Source organism: Podarcis cretensis (genome assembly GCF_951804945.1).
Source record: "Podarcis cretensis genome assembly, chromosome: 10".
NCBI classification, from domain to species: domain Eukaryota; kingdom Metazoa; phylum Chordata; class Lepidosauria; order Squamata; family Lacertidae; genus Podarcis; species Podarcis cretensis.
This window is the reverse complement of record NC_137179.1, coordinates 3,587,992-3,600,585: the sequence shown is the minus strand read 5'-3', so window position 1 is coordinate 3,600,585 and position 12,594 is coordinate 3,587,992. Positions and strand designations below refer to the sequence as shown.

The 12,594-nt window shown below is 44.7% G+C and overlaps 1 protein-coding gene across 4 annotated transcripts in view; it reads left to right on the top strand.

Annotated features, from left to right (window-relative positions):
• The window catches only part of HDAC8 (histone deacetylase 8), a 45,700-nt gene that overhangs the window by 20,582 nt on the left and 12,524 nt on the right, over window positions 1-12,594 (top strand). For 2 of the 4 annotated variants that reach the window (XR_013842805.1, XM_079992941.1), the window contains exon 11: window positions 11,275-11,658. The exons of the other annotated variants lie outside the window; for them this stretch is intronic. Coding sequence is in view for 1 of the 2 variants with exons in the window: in XM_079992941.1 (XP_079849067.1) it covers window positions 11,275-11,297 (23 nt within the window). In the remaining variant the exon portion in view is untranslated. Of the gene's footprint in view, window positions 1-11,274; window positions 11,659-12,594 lie in introns of those variants that run through there. 4 annotated transcript variants of the gene reach the window in all.

Sequence of the window (12,594 nt, the reverse complement as noted above, 5' to 3'; positions counted from 1 at the left end):
CGAAGGGAAATTCTGACCTTCTATCCCTTCCCGGCTCTTGCCACCAGGTGCTGTGAGTTACCAATTGGCCCCACCTGTGCGGCCACACCTTGCCTCTCCAGAACAAACTTAGGAAGGCCCCAGTCCCGCAAAGCCCTACTGGTCTCAGGGCCTGGCTCCTGCACGCACTCCTGACACCAGTGTCTCCAGATGGGATTGTAGAGGTGGAAAGGTCCCAGGGGCCATCTACTCCAACCCCCTGCAGTGCAGGAATCTCAGCTAAATTATTGCTCCAGCCCCTCCTTTAAAAAACCTCCCGCCTTTCTTCTCCAGGTAAAAGGGAGGGCTTTGCGAATGTTGCTCAGGTGGCCTCAGTGGCTTGGAGTGCCATCAGCTTCGGCTGGTGGCCCAGCTACGCCCATATCTGGACAGGGACAGCCTAACTACTGTTGTCTATGCTCTGGTGACTTCAAGGTTAGATTACTGCAATATGCCGGTTCCTCTGAAGACGGTTCGGAAACTCCAGCTAGTGCAGAAATCAGCAGCCAAGTTGCTTACCCGACGGTTACACTGATCCTGGCTACCGACTGGCTTCTGGGCCCAATTTGGCTATCCCTGCCTTATCTGGGATAGCCAAATTACTGTTGTCTGTGCTCTGGTAACCTCAAGGTTAGATTACTTCAATGCGTTATATGTAGGGCTGCCTTTGAAGATGTTTCAGAAACTTCAGCTGGTGCAGAATTCAGAGCCAGGCTGTTCACCAGAGCAAGACGGTTTGAGAATCTTACACTGATCCTGGTCTGACTGCACTGGCTACCGATTAGTTTCCGGGCCCAATTCAAAGTTCTGGTTTTGACCTATAAAGCCTTAAACGGCTCAAGTCCGCAATACCTCAAGGACCGCCGCTTTCCATATGAGCCTACCCGGACTGTAGCACCCTGCTTGTGGTTAACGCTTAGCTGGAATGAAATATTCAACGCAGCAATAGAGAAATTAAAATAGTAATTTATTTGTCAGACAAATAAATATGAGGCACAGTGGTATATGGTTACCAAGCTCTGGCCTGGCCTCTTGCCATTCTGGCCAGCACTTATATTTCCTTAATCCAGCCCCCTTGCTCCTCCTGTGGCTGCCTCTGTCCAATCAGCCTGGTTGAAATTCCTATTGGCTGTTTGCTAGAGCCAATCACAAAAGATACACCCATTTCCTTCTTGCCCTTTTATGGAAATCAAAAAGCTATATATTCTTCTATCTATAAATGACAAATAAGTAGTAATATATCTTACATGTGTCTCAACAAGGAATCTTAATTACCAGCTCACCTCTTGCCCTCCTTGCCCTATTGCCTTCCAAAACAGATAATTAATCTTGAATTTTTATCTTATGCATATGTCAAAGATTGAGTTCACATCAACATTGAGATCTCCTTCATTTGAAGGTTTCTAAACAAAAGGCCTGACAACCATATATCAGGAGCGCTCGATTGGCGTCTTCTGTCTGGCAAGGGGCTTGGCTGGTGCCTGACTTAATTTCAGGATAGTTACAACTCTTACAACTATATGAAATAAGAATCTAGCATTTCTTAAATCCTTTGCATAATTATATTTAAGCTAATATATTTAATACATAAATAACCTTTTAAAAGGAAAAGAAATCTTAAAAGGATCTTAGTTTAAGAAACAAACAGCTTTAGAAAAGATTTCCCAAAATGTTCTTTTTCTGCCAGCTAGATGCTTTTTCACTGCTCTTGACCTTTTTTAACCTTAGGAAGAAGATATGGCTCATTTTACTATTTATCCACTCTTAATTTGTAGGGTCAGTGTAACCTTGGCTGTCAGCCTGTAATTCCCTTTTTACGACTTTGAGAATTGTTTTCTGCTATAAATCAGGGGGGCCCCTTGTCTAGGAGTAAAAATATCTTGCCAAGGTTTTTAGGCAACTGGTCTTCTAAGACTGGTCTTTTAAGATACAGGCCCTGATTAAACATATAAGCTTTAATAAAAATGCAAGCTTATGATTAGATGCCTCATTCCCCCCTTTCAAGCTCAAGGACCTTCATCCCAAGTGTCCTTGATAGCTTGACCTTCATCATATTCCTGAGGTAAAGCTCTGTATAGGGCCATGATATGAGGTAGAGTTTCATTTGAAATCATCTTGCTAATTGTACTTCTAAAACATGAAATGATACATGGCACCATACATAAAACCATTATTACTACTGTCAAGAAAAACAAGCAAGACAATAGTATCCCTTTGAGTCCCGCAACATTAGGTAACCAATTGGTGAGCCATCCCATATCCCATCCTTCCCATGTTTGTACTGGGACATGTGCTATATTCTCCATCTTTGTGGCCAACACACGGATTGCCTCACCATTATCAGAAATGTTGAAGCAACAGGCATTCCCTGTCAAGTTCAAGACTCCACATAGGCCTCCCTGCCTGGCAAGTACATAATCCATTCCCATTTTCAGCTGCAAAATGGCGGCTCTACTTTCATCCAACTGTTGTGCAATAAGTCTCAAACTCTGGGCCGTTGCATTGGTTACAAGTTCCACTACTGCTTGCAATCGAATTATTCTGTTTAGATTATAAATAGGATCCCGTGCCCCTTGTATGAGCTCACCAGGATTCCAGGAGGCAGGATCATAATAGGCTATAATGCGCTCTGGTGGCCAATCATCAGTACCGCTCCAACTTTGGGTACTTCCTCCTGCTATATGAGAAATGTCAGCGTTTCTTCGTGTACGCTTGGCCGAACTAGTGGGCATAATCCACATTGGTGGTAATACCCATCCCAAGAAACAAGTCCCACTCCATTTGGAAGGGAGTTTCTTGTATGCCCATTCTCCACATATCCACCACAACCATCGGGTCTGAGGTTTTTGGTACGTGGAGTGCAGAAGGCGAAATATCAAAAGGGGTAGAGAGTTCACAGTGCAGTATGTTAGATTGCCTTCTTCTGTCACAGTTATGTTCCATACCATTTTCCATGCATGAATAAAAGGAGGTGCACAGGGCAAGGTATTCCGAGTTCGATACGTAGTACCGTTTGCCCAGGTTTGACTATTCTTAATATAATCCCAAGTATAGTGGCAATGAGAAGAGCCTATCATGGTAGGATCAGCTGCATCTGATGATTTATGCACACAGAATTCCCCTTGCACAGGTATCACTCGTATTGGTTTAGTTGAGTTCCATCCGGGGAAATTCTGTACTTCTGTTTGGTGTGGCATTTCGCTTACCATACCAATGGCATTTAATGGTATCGGTAATAAGGGCATACCTCCCTCTGAATCATCTGGCCCAAGAGAGCAAACAAGGCAATTAGTCCTATTTGCAACATTGGCTACCATCTCAGCTAAGCCTACCCACATATTGTGGTCATGGCGGAATCCATATTTAGCAAATTTGGTCAGATTCAAGGACCCTTCCCCTTCCCAAGGGATCAGGATTAATAATAAAATCATGTTGATCTCTAGCATATGCATTCCTTCCACAAAAGATTACCTTATTGTGATAGCAAATAAATATTAGCCCCAATATAATTCCCCCAGTGACAGAAATGGGGAACCACCAAGACCAAAACATATATCCCGAGGATCCCCAATGAGTAATATCCCTTATAATTGTTCCACAAGGGGGCAGTCAATCAATTGTATAAGAGAATCTTCCCGTCCACAGTCACTGGTTCAGACGCTCCTCAAGCTTCAGGCGTGCGCAGGTCAGCCAGCTTCCAGGTTGTGGCTGCAGCAGGCCGGTCGTCTAATGTTGCCCGTGACCTAGCCCGTTCCCGGTAGGGCTAGATACAGTGGTTTTTGGAGAGAGTCAGTTTTAAAGGATTAGAGGGGTCACCTTTGCACGTCCAACTGCCTTCAGACTTCTTCAAACGAGAGTGATGAATCCAGGGGGTCACCTCAGCTACCTTCACCGCTGTTGGAGTAGAGAGCAAGACGGTGTAAGGTCCACGCCACTTAGGTGCAAGTGGATCGCGTTTCCACTCTTTCACCCATACGCTATCGCCAGCCTGGAACTGATGAATCGGCTCGGCAATGCTGCACGGCGTGCGCTCGAGGGCCCACCTGTTAAGAGAAACAAAAACACGGGAGAGAGATTGCACTTGTTCCTGTGTCACATGGTCTCCTATTTGTTTAAGGTCAGCTGGAATATCCTGAACAAAGGAGGGTGGCCTCCCATACAGGAGCTCAAAAGGTGACAATTTAAGTCTTTTTGTGGGTGCACACCAAACACGAAACAGTGTTATGGGTAACACATCTACCCATCCCAATCCCGTTTCCTGGGTTAATTTTGCCAATTGGGTTTTCAGAGTCCGATTCATTCTTTCAGTTTTCCCTGAACTCTGAGGCCTATATGCTGCATGCAGTCTCCATTTCACTTGTAGGACTCGACATACTTCTTGTACTACTTGATCAATGAATGCTGGCCCATTATCACTTCCAATGCATCTAGGTAATCCAAACCTCGGGATCAATTCAGTGAGGAGTCTCTTAGTTACCTCTCGTGCCTTTTCAGTTCGGGTGGGAAAAGCTTCAACCCATCCGGTAAAAGTATCTACAAACACAAGGAGATACTTGAATCCCTTAGAAGGGACCAACTCTGTGAAGTCCACAATTAGGCTTTCCATGGGGACGTATCCCACATGCTGAATTCCAGGAGGTTGTACCGGTCCCTGCCTGGGATTGTTTTTAGCACAAAGAACACATTTCTGTGAAATGCAAGTTGCTAATTGTGATAGATTAATAATATACAACTTCCGACTGAGACTCTCTCTGGTTGCAGTACCGCCAAGGTGAGTAGATTCATGATAATTTCTTACAATTGTGCCTGCTAGATGATGAGGTACATAAATCCTATTGTCCGGCAGGATCATCCAACCGTCCTTCACAACCGCTCCTTCCTGTTCAGCCCACTTCCTCTCTTCTGGGGTATAGTGAGGTTTAACTTCTTCTGGAACTACCTCTGGTATAAGGGCTGCTATAAATCCTCCCACAGGCTTTTGGGCTGCCTCCCGGGCTGCTTTGTCAGCAGCATGATTTCCTCTGGTTATTGGATCCCTTCCTCGTCCATGACCTTTGCAGTGCATTACAGCAATCTGTTCTGGAGCCCATACTGCTTCCAACAGGATTTCTACTTCAGGTCCATATTTCAAGGCCTTCCCGTGGGCTCCGATTAGACCTCTTTCTTTCCATAGAGCTCCATGTGCATGCAGGGTTAAGAAGGCATATTTAGAATCAGTATAGATGTTTGCCTTACATCCAGCTGCCAATTGCAGAGCTCTAGTTAAACCTATAAGTTCAGCTTTTTGTGCTGAGGTGCCAGCAGGCAAAGCTTCAGCTTCCACAACTTCCTCATTAGTGACCACAGCATATCCTGCTCGTCTGGCACCTTCATGCAGGTAACTGCTACCATCAGTATAATATACAACATCTGGATTTTTCAATGGCTCATCTTTCAGATCGGGTCTACTGGAATAAACTTCATCCATTATTTGGAGACAATCATGTGATTCTTCATCATCTACCTCTGGTAGGGGCAGCAAAGTCGCTGGATTGAGCATATTCACTACTCGTAGATGAATCCTGGGATTTTCACACAATAGGCCTTGGTATCTAGCCATCCTTGGGTTCGTTAGCCAATAACTACCCTTATATTCCATGAGTGTCAGAACAGCATGAGGTACATTCACATACATCGTCTGGCCAAAGGTAAATTTATCAGCTTCTTTGACAAGGCTTGCAGTGGCCGCTACTGCCCTTAGGCATGGAGGCCATCCTTTTGCTACTGAGTCCAATTGTTTAGACAAATAAGCTACTGGACGGTTCCAACTTCCTAATCTCTGGGTCAGGACTGCCGCTGCAATCCCATTCTGTTCATGTACATACAGCTGAAAGGGTTTTTCCGAATTAGGCAATCCAAGGGCTGGGGCCTCCATAAGTCGTTGTTTGATAACTAAAAAGGCTTGTTTCTGCTCAGGTCCCCATACAAATGGGTCCTTTTCTGCACCTCGAGTGCTTTCATGTAAGGGCTTGGCCAGACTGCTGAAATCAGGTATCCATAGTCTACAAAACCCTGCTGTTCCCAGGAATCCTCTAAGTTGTTTTCTTGTGGTAGGTTCTTTGATAAGGCAAATAGCTTCTTTCCTCTCTGGTCTCAATGCTCGTTGTTGGTGTGAGATGTCAAAGCCCAAATATTTGACCTTTTCTAAACATAACTGTGCCTTTTTCTGGGAAACTCGGTAGCCAGCTTCCCAGAGCAAGTGGAGCAGTTCCTCTGTCCCTTCTTTACAGGTATCAAAATCCTTTGCCGCTAGTATAAGATCATCCACATATTGCAGAACCACCTTTTCTCCCGGTATTGAGGGGTAACTTGTTAGATCCTTCGCCAAGGCAGTGCCAAATAAAGTTGGGGAATTTTTGAATCCCTGGGGCAATCTTGTCCAGGTTAGCTGGCCTTTTGTTCCTGTCAAAGGGTCTTCCCACTGGAAGGCAAATATAGGTTGGCTCTGTGGTGCCAGCCGGCAACAGAAGAATGCATCTTTCAAGTCCAATACAGTAAAAAATGTTGCTTCTGGTGGGATCAAACTCAGCAAGGTATATGGGTTTGGTACATTTGGGTGCAAGGTCTCAATAGCCTGGTTTACGAGCCTCAAGTCCTGTACTGGCCTGTATTCATCTGTCCCAGGTTTTCGAACAGGCAAAAGGGGTGTGTTCCATTCTGATTGGCAGGGCTTAAGCAGACCATATTTTAATAGGCGGTCCAAATGTTTCTGGATGCCCTCTGCTGCTCGCCGGGGTAAGGGATATTGCTTTACAGATACAGGGGTAGCCATAGGTTTTAGGGTTACTACAATTGGAGCTATATTCTTAGCCATTCCTGGTGGGCTATTTTCGGCCCATACTCCTGGTGGCACCTGTAGAGTTCGAAGGAGCTTGTTTAATTCTGTATCTAATGTGGGTTGGACTTGCAAGGCTGACATTAGGCGCCATGATTGTTCCTTAGGTACTGAGAGGGTAATTATTCCTGCTGCTTTTGATGGCAGTTTCATTTCTGGACCTCAAGGAGTGAAGGTGATTTGGGCCTGCAATTTGGACAGCATATCTCTGCCTAAGAGAGGTATTGGACACTCAGGTATATACAAAAACTGATGGGTTAAACGATGTCCCCCAATCTGGCATTCCAAAGGTTGGAGGAAAGATCTCTTAGCTGACTGTCCAGTGGCACTTTTAATGACTACACTTTTGGATGCCTTTTTCTGCAATAGTTCTGGGAGTACTGAGTATTCAGCCCCAGTATCAATCATAAAGTCTATTAAATGGCTCCCTAATTGAATCGTGACCGTGGGCTCCTGGAAGCCTAACTTTATGGAGTCCGGTCGTTCCTAGTCTTGGGTAAAATCCTCTTCTGCCAGTCCAATGAAATTGTCTCTACTCCGTCCTTGTCCAGGTCCCTGATATCTTCCATCTCGGATCATTCCCCGTCCCCGTCCCTGGTTTCTTGGGCCGGAGCCTGGGCCTGGGCCTGGACCTGGGCGTACTTCTTCCAACCTCAAGGGTTCAGGACACTCCCACTTCCAGTGACCCTCCTTCTTGCAATTTGCACATTGATTCCTTCCCAGTGGTGGATTCTTTCCCCGTCCTCTCCCTCCATTTAAGGGGCGGTAATCTTGCTTCACTGCTGTGGCTAGCATTACCATCTTTTCCTTCTGCCACTTCTTCTTCTCTTGTTTCTCAGCCTCATCCCTATTCCGATAAACTCGGCGTGCAATGGCCATAATTTGGCTCATCAGCATCCCTTCCCATCCTTCTGATTTCTGAATTTTCTTACGAATGTCAGAAGCGCACTGGGCCACAAATGTAGCAGTAATCATTCTGCTGTTTTCAGGGGCTTCAGGGTCAAAAGGAGTCCATATACGATAGGCTTCCTGCAGCCTCTCTAAAAAGTCTCCCGGACTCTCATTTGGTTTCTGTTCTACTTCTGAGACTTTAGACATATTAGTGGGCTTCTGGCATGCCCTGCGGATACCTTGCACAAGTGTCTGGCGGTAGGTGGTAAGTCTGGCCAGGTGAATTGCATTGTTTGGATCCCAATTAGGATCTTCCAAGGGAAAGTTGTCCTGAAGATGACGATCAATATTAAAAATATTTCCCACTCTGGCCTGCTCACGCAAATATATCTGTGCCTTTTCAATTATGTCTCTCCTTTCCTCAGTGGTGAAAAGAGTATTTAGGAGCTGGCGACAATCTGTCCAAGTAGGACTATGAGTATTTACTATTGAAGTCACCAAGTCCATCATAGCCTGAGGTTTTTCTGCGAAAGATGGGGTGTGTGTTTTCCAATTCATCAGATCCGTAGTCGTGAATGGAATATATTGCAGGGTCGAAGTTCGAGGTGGCCGTGGTCCGGGTTGCCCGTTAACCAGCACAGGCTCCTCAAGTGCATCAAATACTCTTCTAAGAGGGGCTACTACGTGACCTTTTTCTTCACTTTGCTCTAGGGGCCTCAAATCATAGGGGATAGTATTTGTCCCAAGGCGTTCTTTTAGCAGCTTTATACGCCTGGCTGTATTGCTTGCTGACCGATCAAGGTCTCCCTGTAACTTCTGTAATATTTCTCTAGGACTTGGATGTACAGGGGTTTGGGGTAGGCAATCAGTTGTTCCACTAAAGGAGACTGTAGATGGAGGTCTATTAGGAGTCACAGGTGGAATAACCACTTCTGCTTGGGCTTTATTATAGGACTCCAATGCCTCCTGAAGATATTTATCATAATCTATCAAGGAATCAAGCTCTGTGACTCCACCCCCATTATTCATTCCAGTTTCTTGCCTTGGGGTTACAACTGGTGGAGTGTTTGGATTAGGCTCCCTTCGATGTGGAGCATAGGGTGGAGGTGGAAGCACCTCTTCCTCTGGTCCCTCAAAAATGGGTTTGAGTTTATTTGGCAAGATTCCTTTCCTAGCTTCGGCTTTTACAGCCAATAATTTGCATCGTTTGACTTTGCATTCCCTTATCCATGGAGGATTTTTATTTAATGTGCTCAGCCAAGAATCTATATATGAAAATTGTTCTGGGCACCCTCCAGTTTCTTTGGTGATATCAGACCAAAGTTTGCTTACTAAATTTATATCAAAGGTTCCCTGAGATGGCCATCCAGTATTGTATTTCGGCCATTCTAATTCACATAACGTTCTCAAGCGCTCTGGCGTCATTTTGACTCCATATGCCCCTGAGAAGGCTTTCTTAAAATTATTTAACATACATTCAAGAGGTGTATTTCCCCCCCTTTGAACCCCCAACTCCCATTGTATGGCCCTGTGAAGTATCCACTCAGTCACACATACACACGCTTTGTGAGATTCCTTGCCCAGATGGAGTCGCCTCACTGGGAACCGAAGTACTACTCACTCCACACTCAGGTCAGCTACAAATTGCTCTGTACTTTCTCACACATACAATGTGCTGGATACTTCACCACACTCTACCTCCCAACCTTTCCCTACACCAGATCACCATCTGATGTACCCAGCCACCTAGCGTACTCAGTTCCCCTTTACTGAGACGCAGAAGTTTGATCAAGACTTCTCTTCCTCCCAATTAATTGGAGGGCCAAAACCCCTTTGTGCACTTACCCTTGGCTGGTTCCCCCCGGTCCGTCGCCACCAGTGAGCAGGGTATCAGACAGACGAGTCTTCTGCGTTCCCCTGGAAAAATTTTCCAGTGCGCGCTGGGTAAGCAGTTTAGAGGTCCTCTCTCTTGTACCCTGCCCAGTAGGGCGAAGGGGCTGCGTTCCAGCAGACCACTTATCCGAGTCACAGAGGCACCATAAAATGTAGCACCCTGCTTGTGGTTAACGCTTAGCTGGAATGAAATATTCAACGCAGCAATAGAGAAATTAAAATAGTAATTTATTTGTCAGACAAATAAATATGAGGCACAGTGGTATATGGTTACCAAGCTCTGGCCTGGCCTCTTGCCATTCTGGCCAGCACTTATATTTCCTTAATCCAGCCCCCTTGCTCCTCCTGTGGCTGCCTCTGTCCAATCAGCCTGGTTGAAATTCCTATTGGCTGTTTGCTAGAGCCAATCACAAAAGATACACCCATTTCCTTCTTGCCCTTTTATGGAAATCAAAAAGCTATATATTCTTCTATCTATAAATGACAAATAAGTAGTAATATATCTTACATGTGTCTCAACAAGGAATCTTAATTACCAGCTCACCTCTTGCCCTCCTTGCCCTATTGCCTTCCAAAACAGATAATTAATCTTGAATTTTTATCTTATGCATATGTCAAAGATTGAGTTCACATCAACATTGAGATCTCCTTCATTTGAAGGTTTCTAAACAAAAGGCCTGACAACCATATATCAGGAGCGCTCGATTGGCGTCTTCTGTCTGGCAAGGGGCTTGGCTGGTGCCTGACTTAATTTCAGGATAGTTACAACTCTTACAACTATATGAAATAAGAATCTAGCATTTCTTAAATCCTTTGCATAATTATATTTAAGCTAATATATTTAATACATAAATAACCTTTTAAAAGGAAAAGAAATCTTAAAAGGATCTTAGTTTAAGAAACAAACAGCTTTAGAAAAGATTTCCCAAAATGTTCTTTTTCTGCCAGCTAGATGCTTTTTCACTGCTCTTGACCTTTTTTAACCTTAGGAAGAAGATATGGCTCATTTTACTATTTATCCACTCTTAATTTGTAGGGTCAGTGTAACCTTGGCTGTCAGCCTGTAATTCCCTTTTTACGACTTTGAGAATTGTTTTCTGCTATAAATCAGGGGGGGCCTTGTCTAGGAGTAAAAATATCTTGCCAAGGTTTTTAGGCAACTGGTCTTCTAAGACTGGTCTTTTAAGATACAGGCCCTGATTAAACATATAAGCTTTAATAAAAATGCAAGCTTATGATTAGATGCCTCAGGACCTTGAGATCACCTTCTGATGCCCTCTTCTGTGTGGCGCCTCCTTGAGAGGTCTGGAGGGTGGCAACATGAAAACGGGGCCTTCTCTGCAGTGGCTCCCCGTCTGTGGAATTCTCTCCCCAGAGAAGTTCACCTGGCACCATCATTATACACCTTTAGTCACCAGGCAAAAACGTTCCTGATCTTATTGACATCCAAACCCTTTTAGAATGTGGCTTTACGGAGGTTATTGGGTTATTACTTTTGGTTTGGTTTTATATGTTGTGGTCTTGTTGGGAACCGCCCTGAGACCTCTGGGTATAGGGCGGTGTATAAGTTGAATAAATAATAATAATAATGTTTGCAGGCAACCTGAAGAATGTGGTGTAGCGGAAGGGGACGGATCCTGCCTTCGCTCCTGCCAAAGGCCTCCTGGGAGAGCAAATTTGCTGGTTGCCGCTGCCGGATCCTTGAAGAAATCCTCTGGGGGTCTCAGGAAGCCCCCTGGCCACCAACCCATCACGGCTCCGACTCATTGCCCCCTTTTATAAAGCGGCTGGTTCTTGGGAGGAGTTTGATGGGGTTGGAGCTGGTTCTTTTTTTTTAACAGAGGGGTCATTTCCTTCCATGGCCTGGTTTGGCTGTTAGAAAAGCGTTCTCTCCCCCTCAGCTAACTAAAATGTCCTGCGCAGCCGAGGTGGGTTGTGTCTTGTTGTTGGTTGTCTGCTCTGAAAATAAAAGTTTGATATATTTCCTTTTCATCCTTCCTCGGTTCTCTGCCGTTTCCCCAGTTGGTTGGGGAAATGATTTGCAGCAGCGAAAAGTCTAAGCATCTCCCGTCTCTACTCTCTTCATCCCAAAGTGAATTTTCAACTTTTAAGGAAGGCTACAGTTACATGCTTGCCTCCAACATCTAGTTTAGACCTAAGTGATTTAGGTTTAGAATATGAATAATGCGCTGATAAAAAGAGGTTGGGTTACTCTTAAGGTTTTTGTTGTTGTTCTAAACATTTTGTCTCTCAAACTCTTTTGAGTCTCAAACTCCTGCCCAAAAAACCTGACCGAAATTTGTCCTCTAATTCCTGTAAGTACTAGGTCCTTGCCTGTTTGAAGGAGGCAGTGGTAAAACTACAGTGGCACCTTGGTTCTCAAACGCCTTGGTATTCAAACAACTTGGAACCCAAACATTGCAAACCCGGAAGTAAGTGTTCCGGTTTGCGAACTGTTTTCGGAAGCCGAACATCCTCTGTTTTGAGTGTTACGCTGAGGTCTGTCTGTTTTTGCTATTTATTTTGCGTTTTTATGGTTCTTTTTCTTTTGTTTTTGTGACTGAGTGGAACCCAATTCAGCTACTGATTGATTGATTGATTGATTGATTGATTGTGTGACTGCAGTACATTGTTTATTGCTTACATTTTATAGATCTGGTCTCGTTAGATAGTAAAATGGTTTGAGAACCAAGGTTCCACTGCATTCCTTAAGAAACCTTCCCTGGATTCAGAAAACCTAACCAACTGCTGGCCACTTGCTAATCTCCCTTTCTTGGGCAAGGTTCTGGAGCAAATGTTCACAGACCAGATCCAGGCACTTTTGGAAGAAACTGGTTTTCTGGATTTATTTCAGCTGGGGTTTAGGCCCCGTTTCAGCACAGAAACTGCTTTGGTCTCCCTGTATGATGACCTCTGTC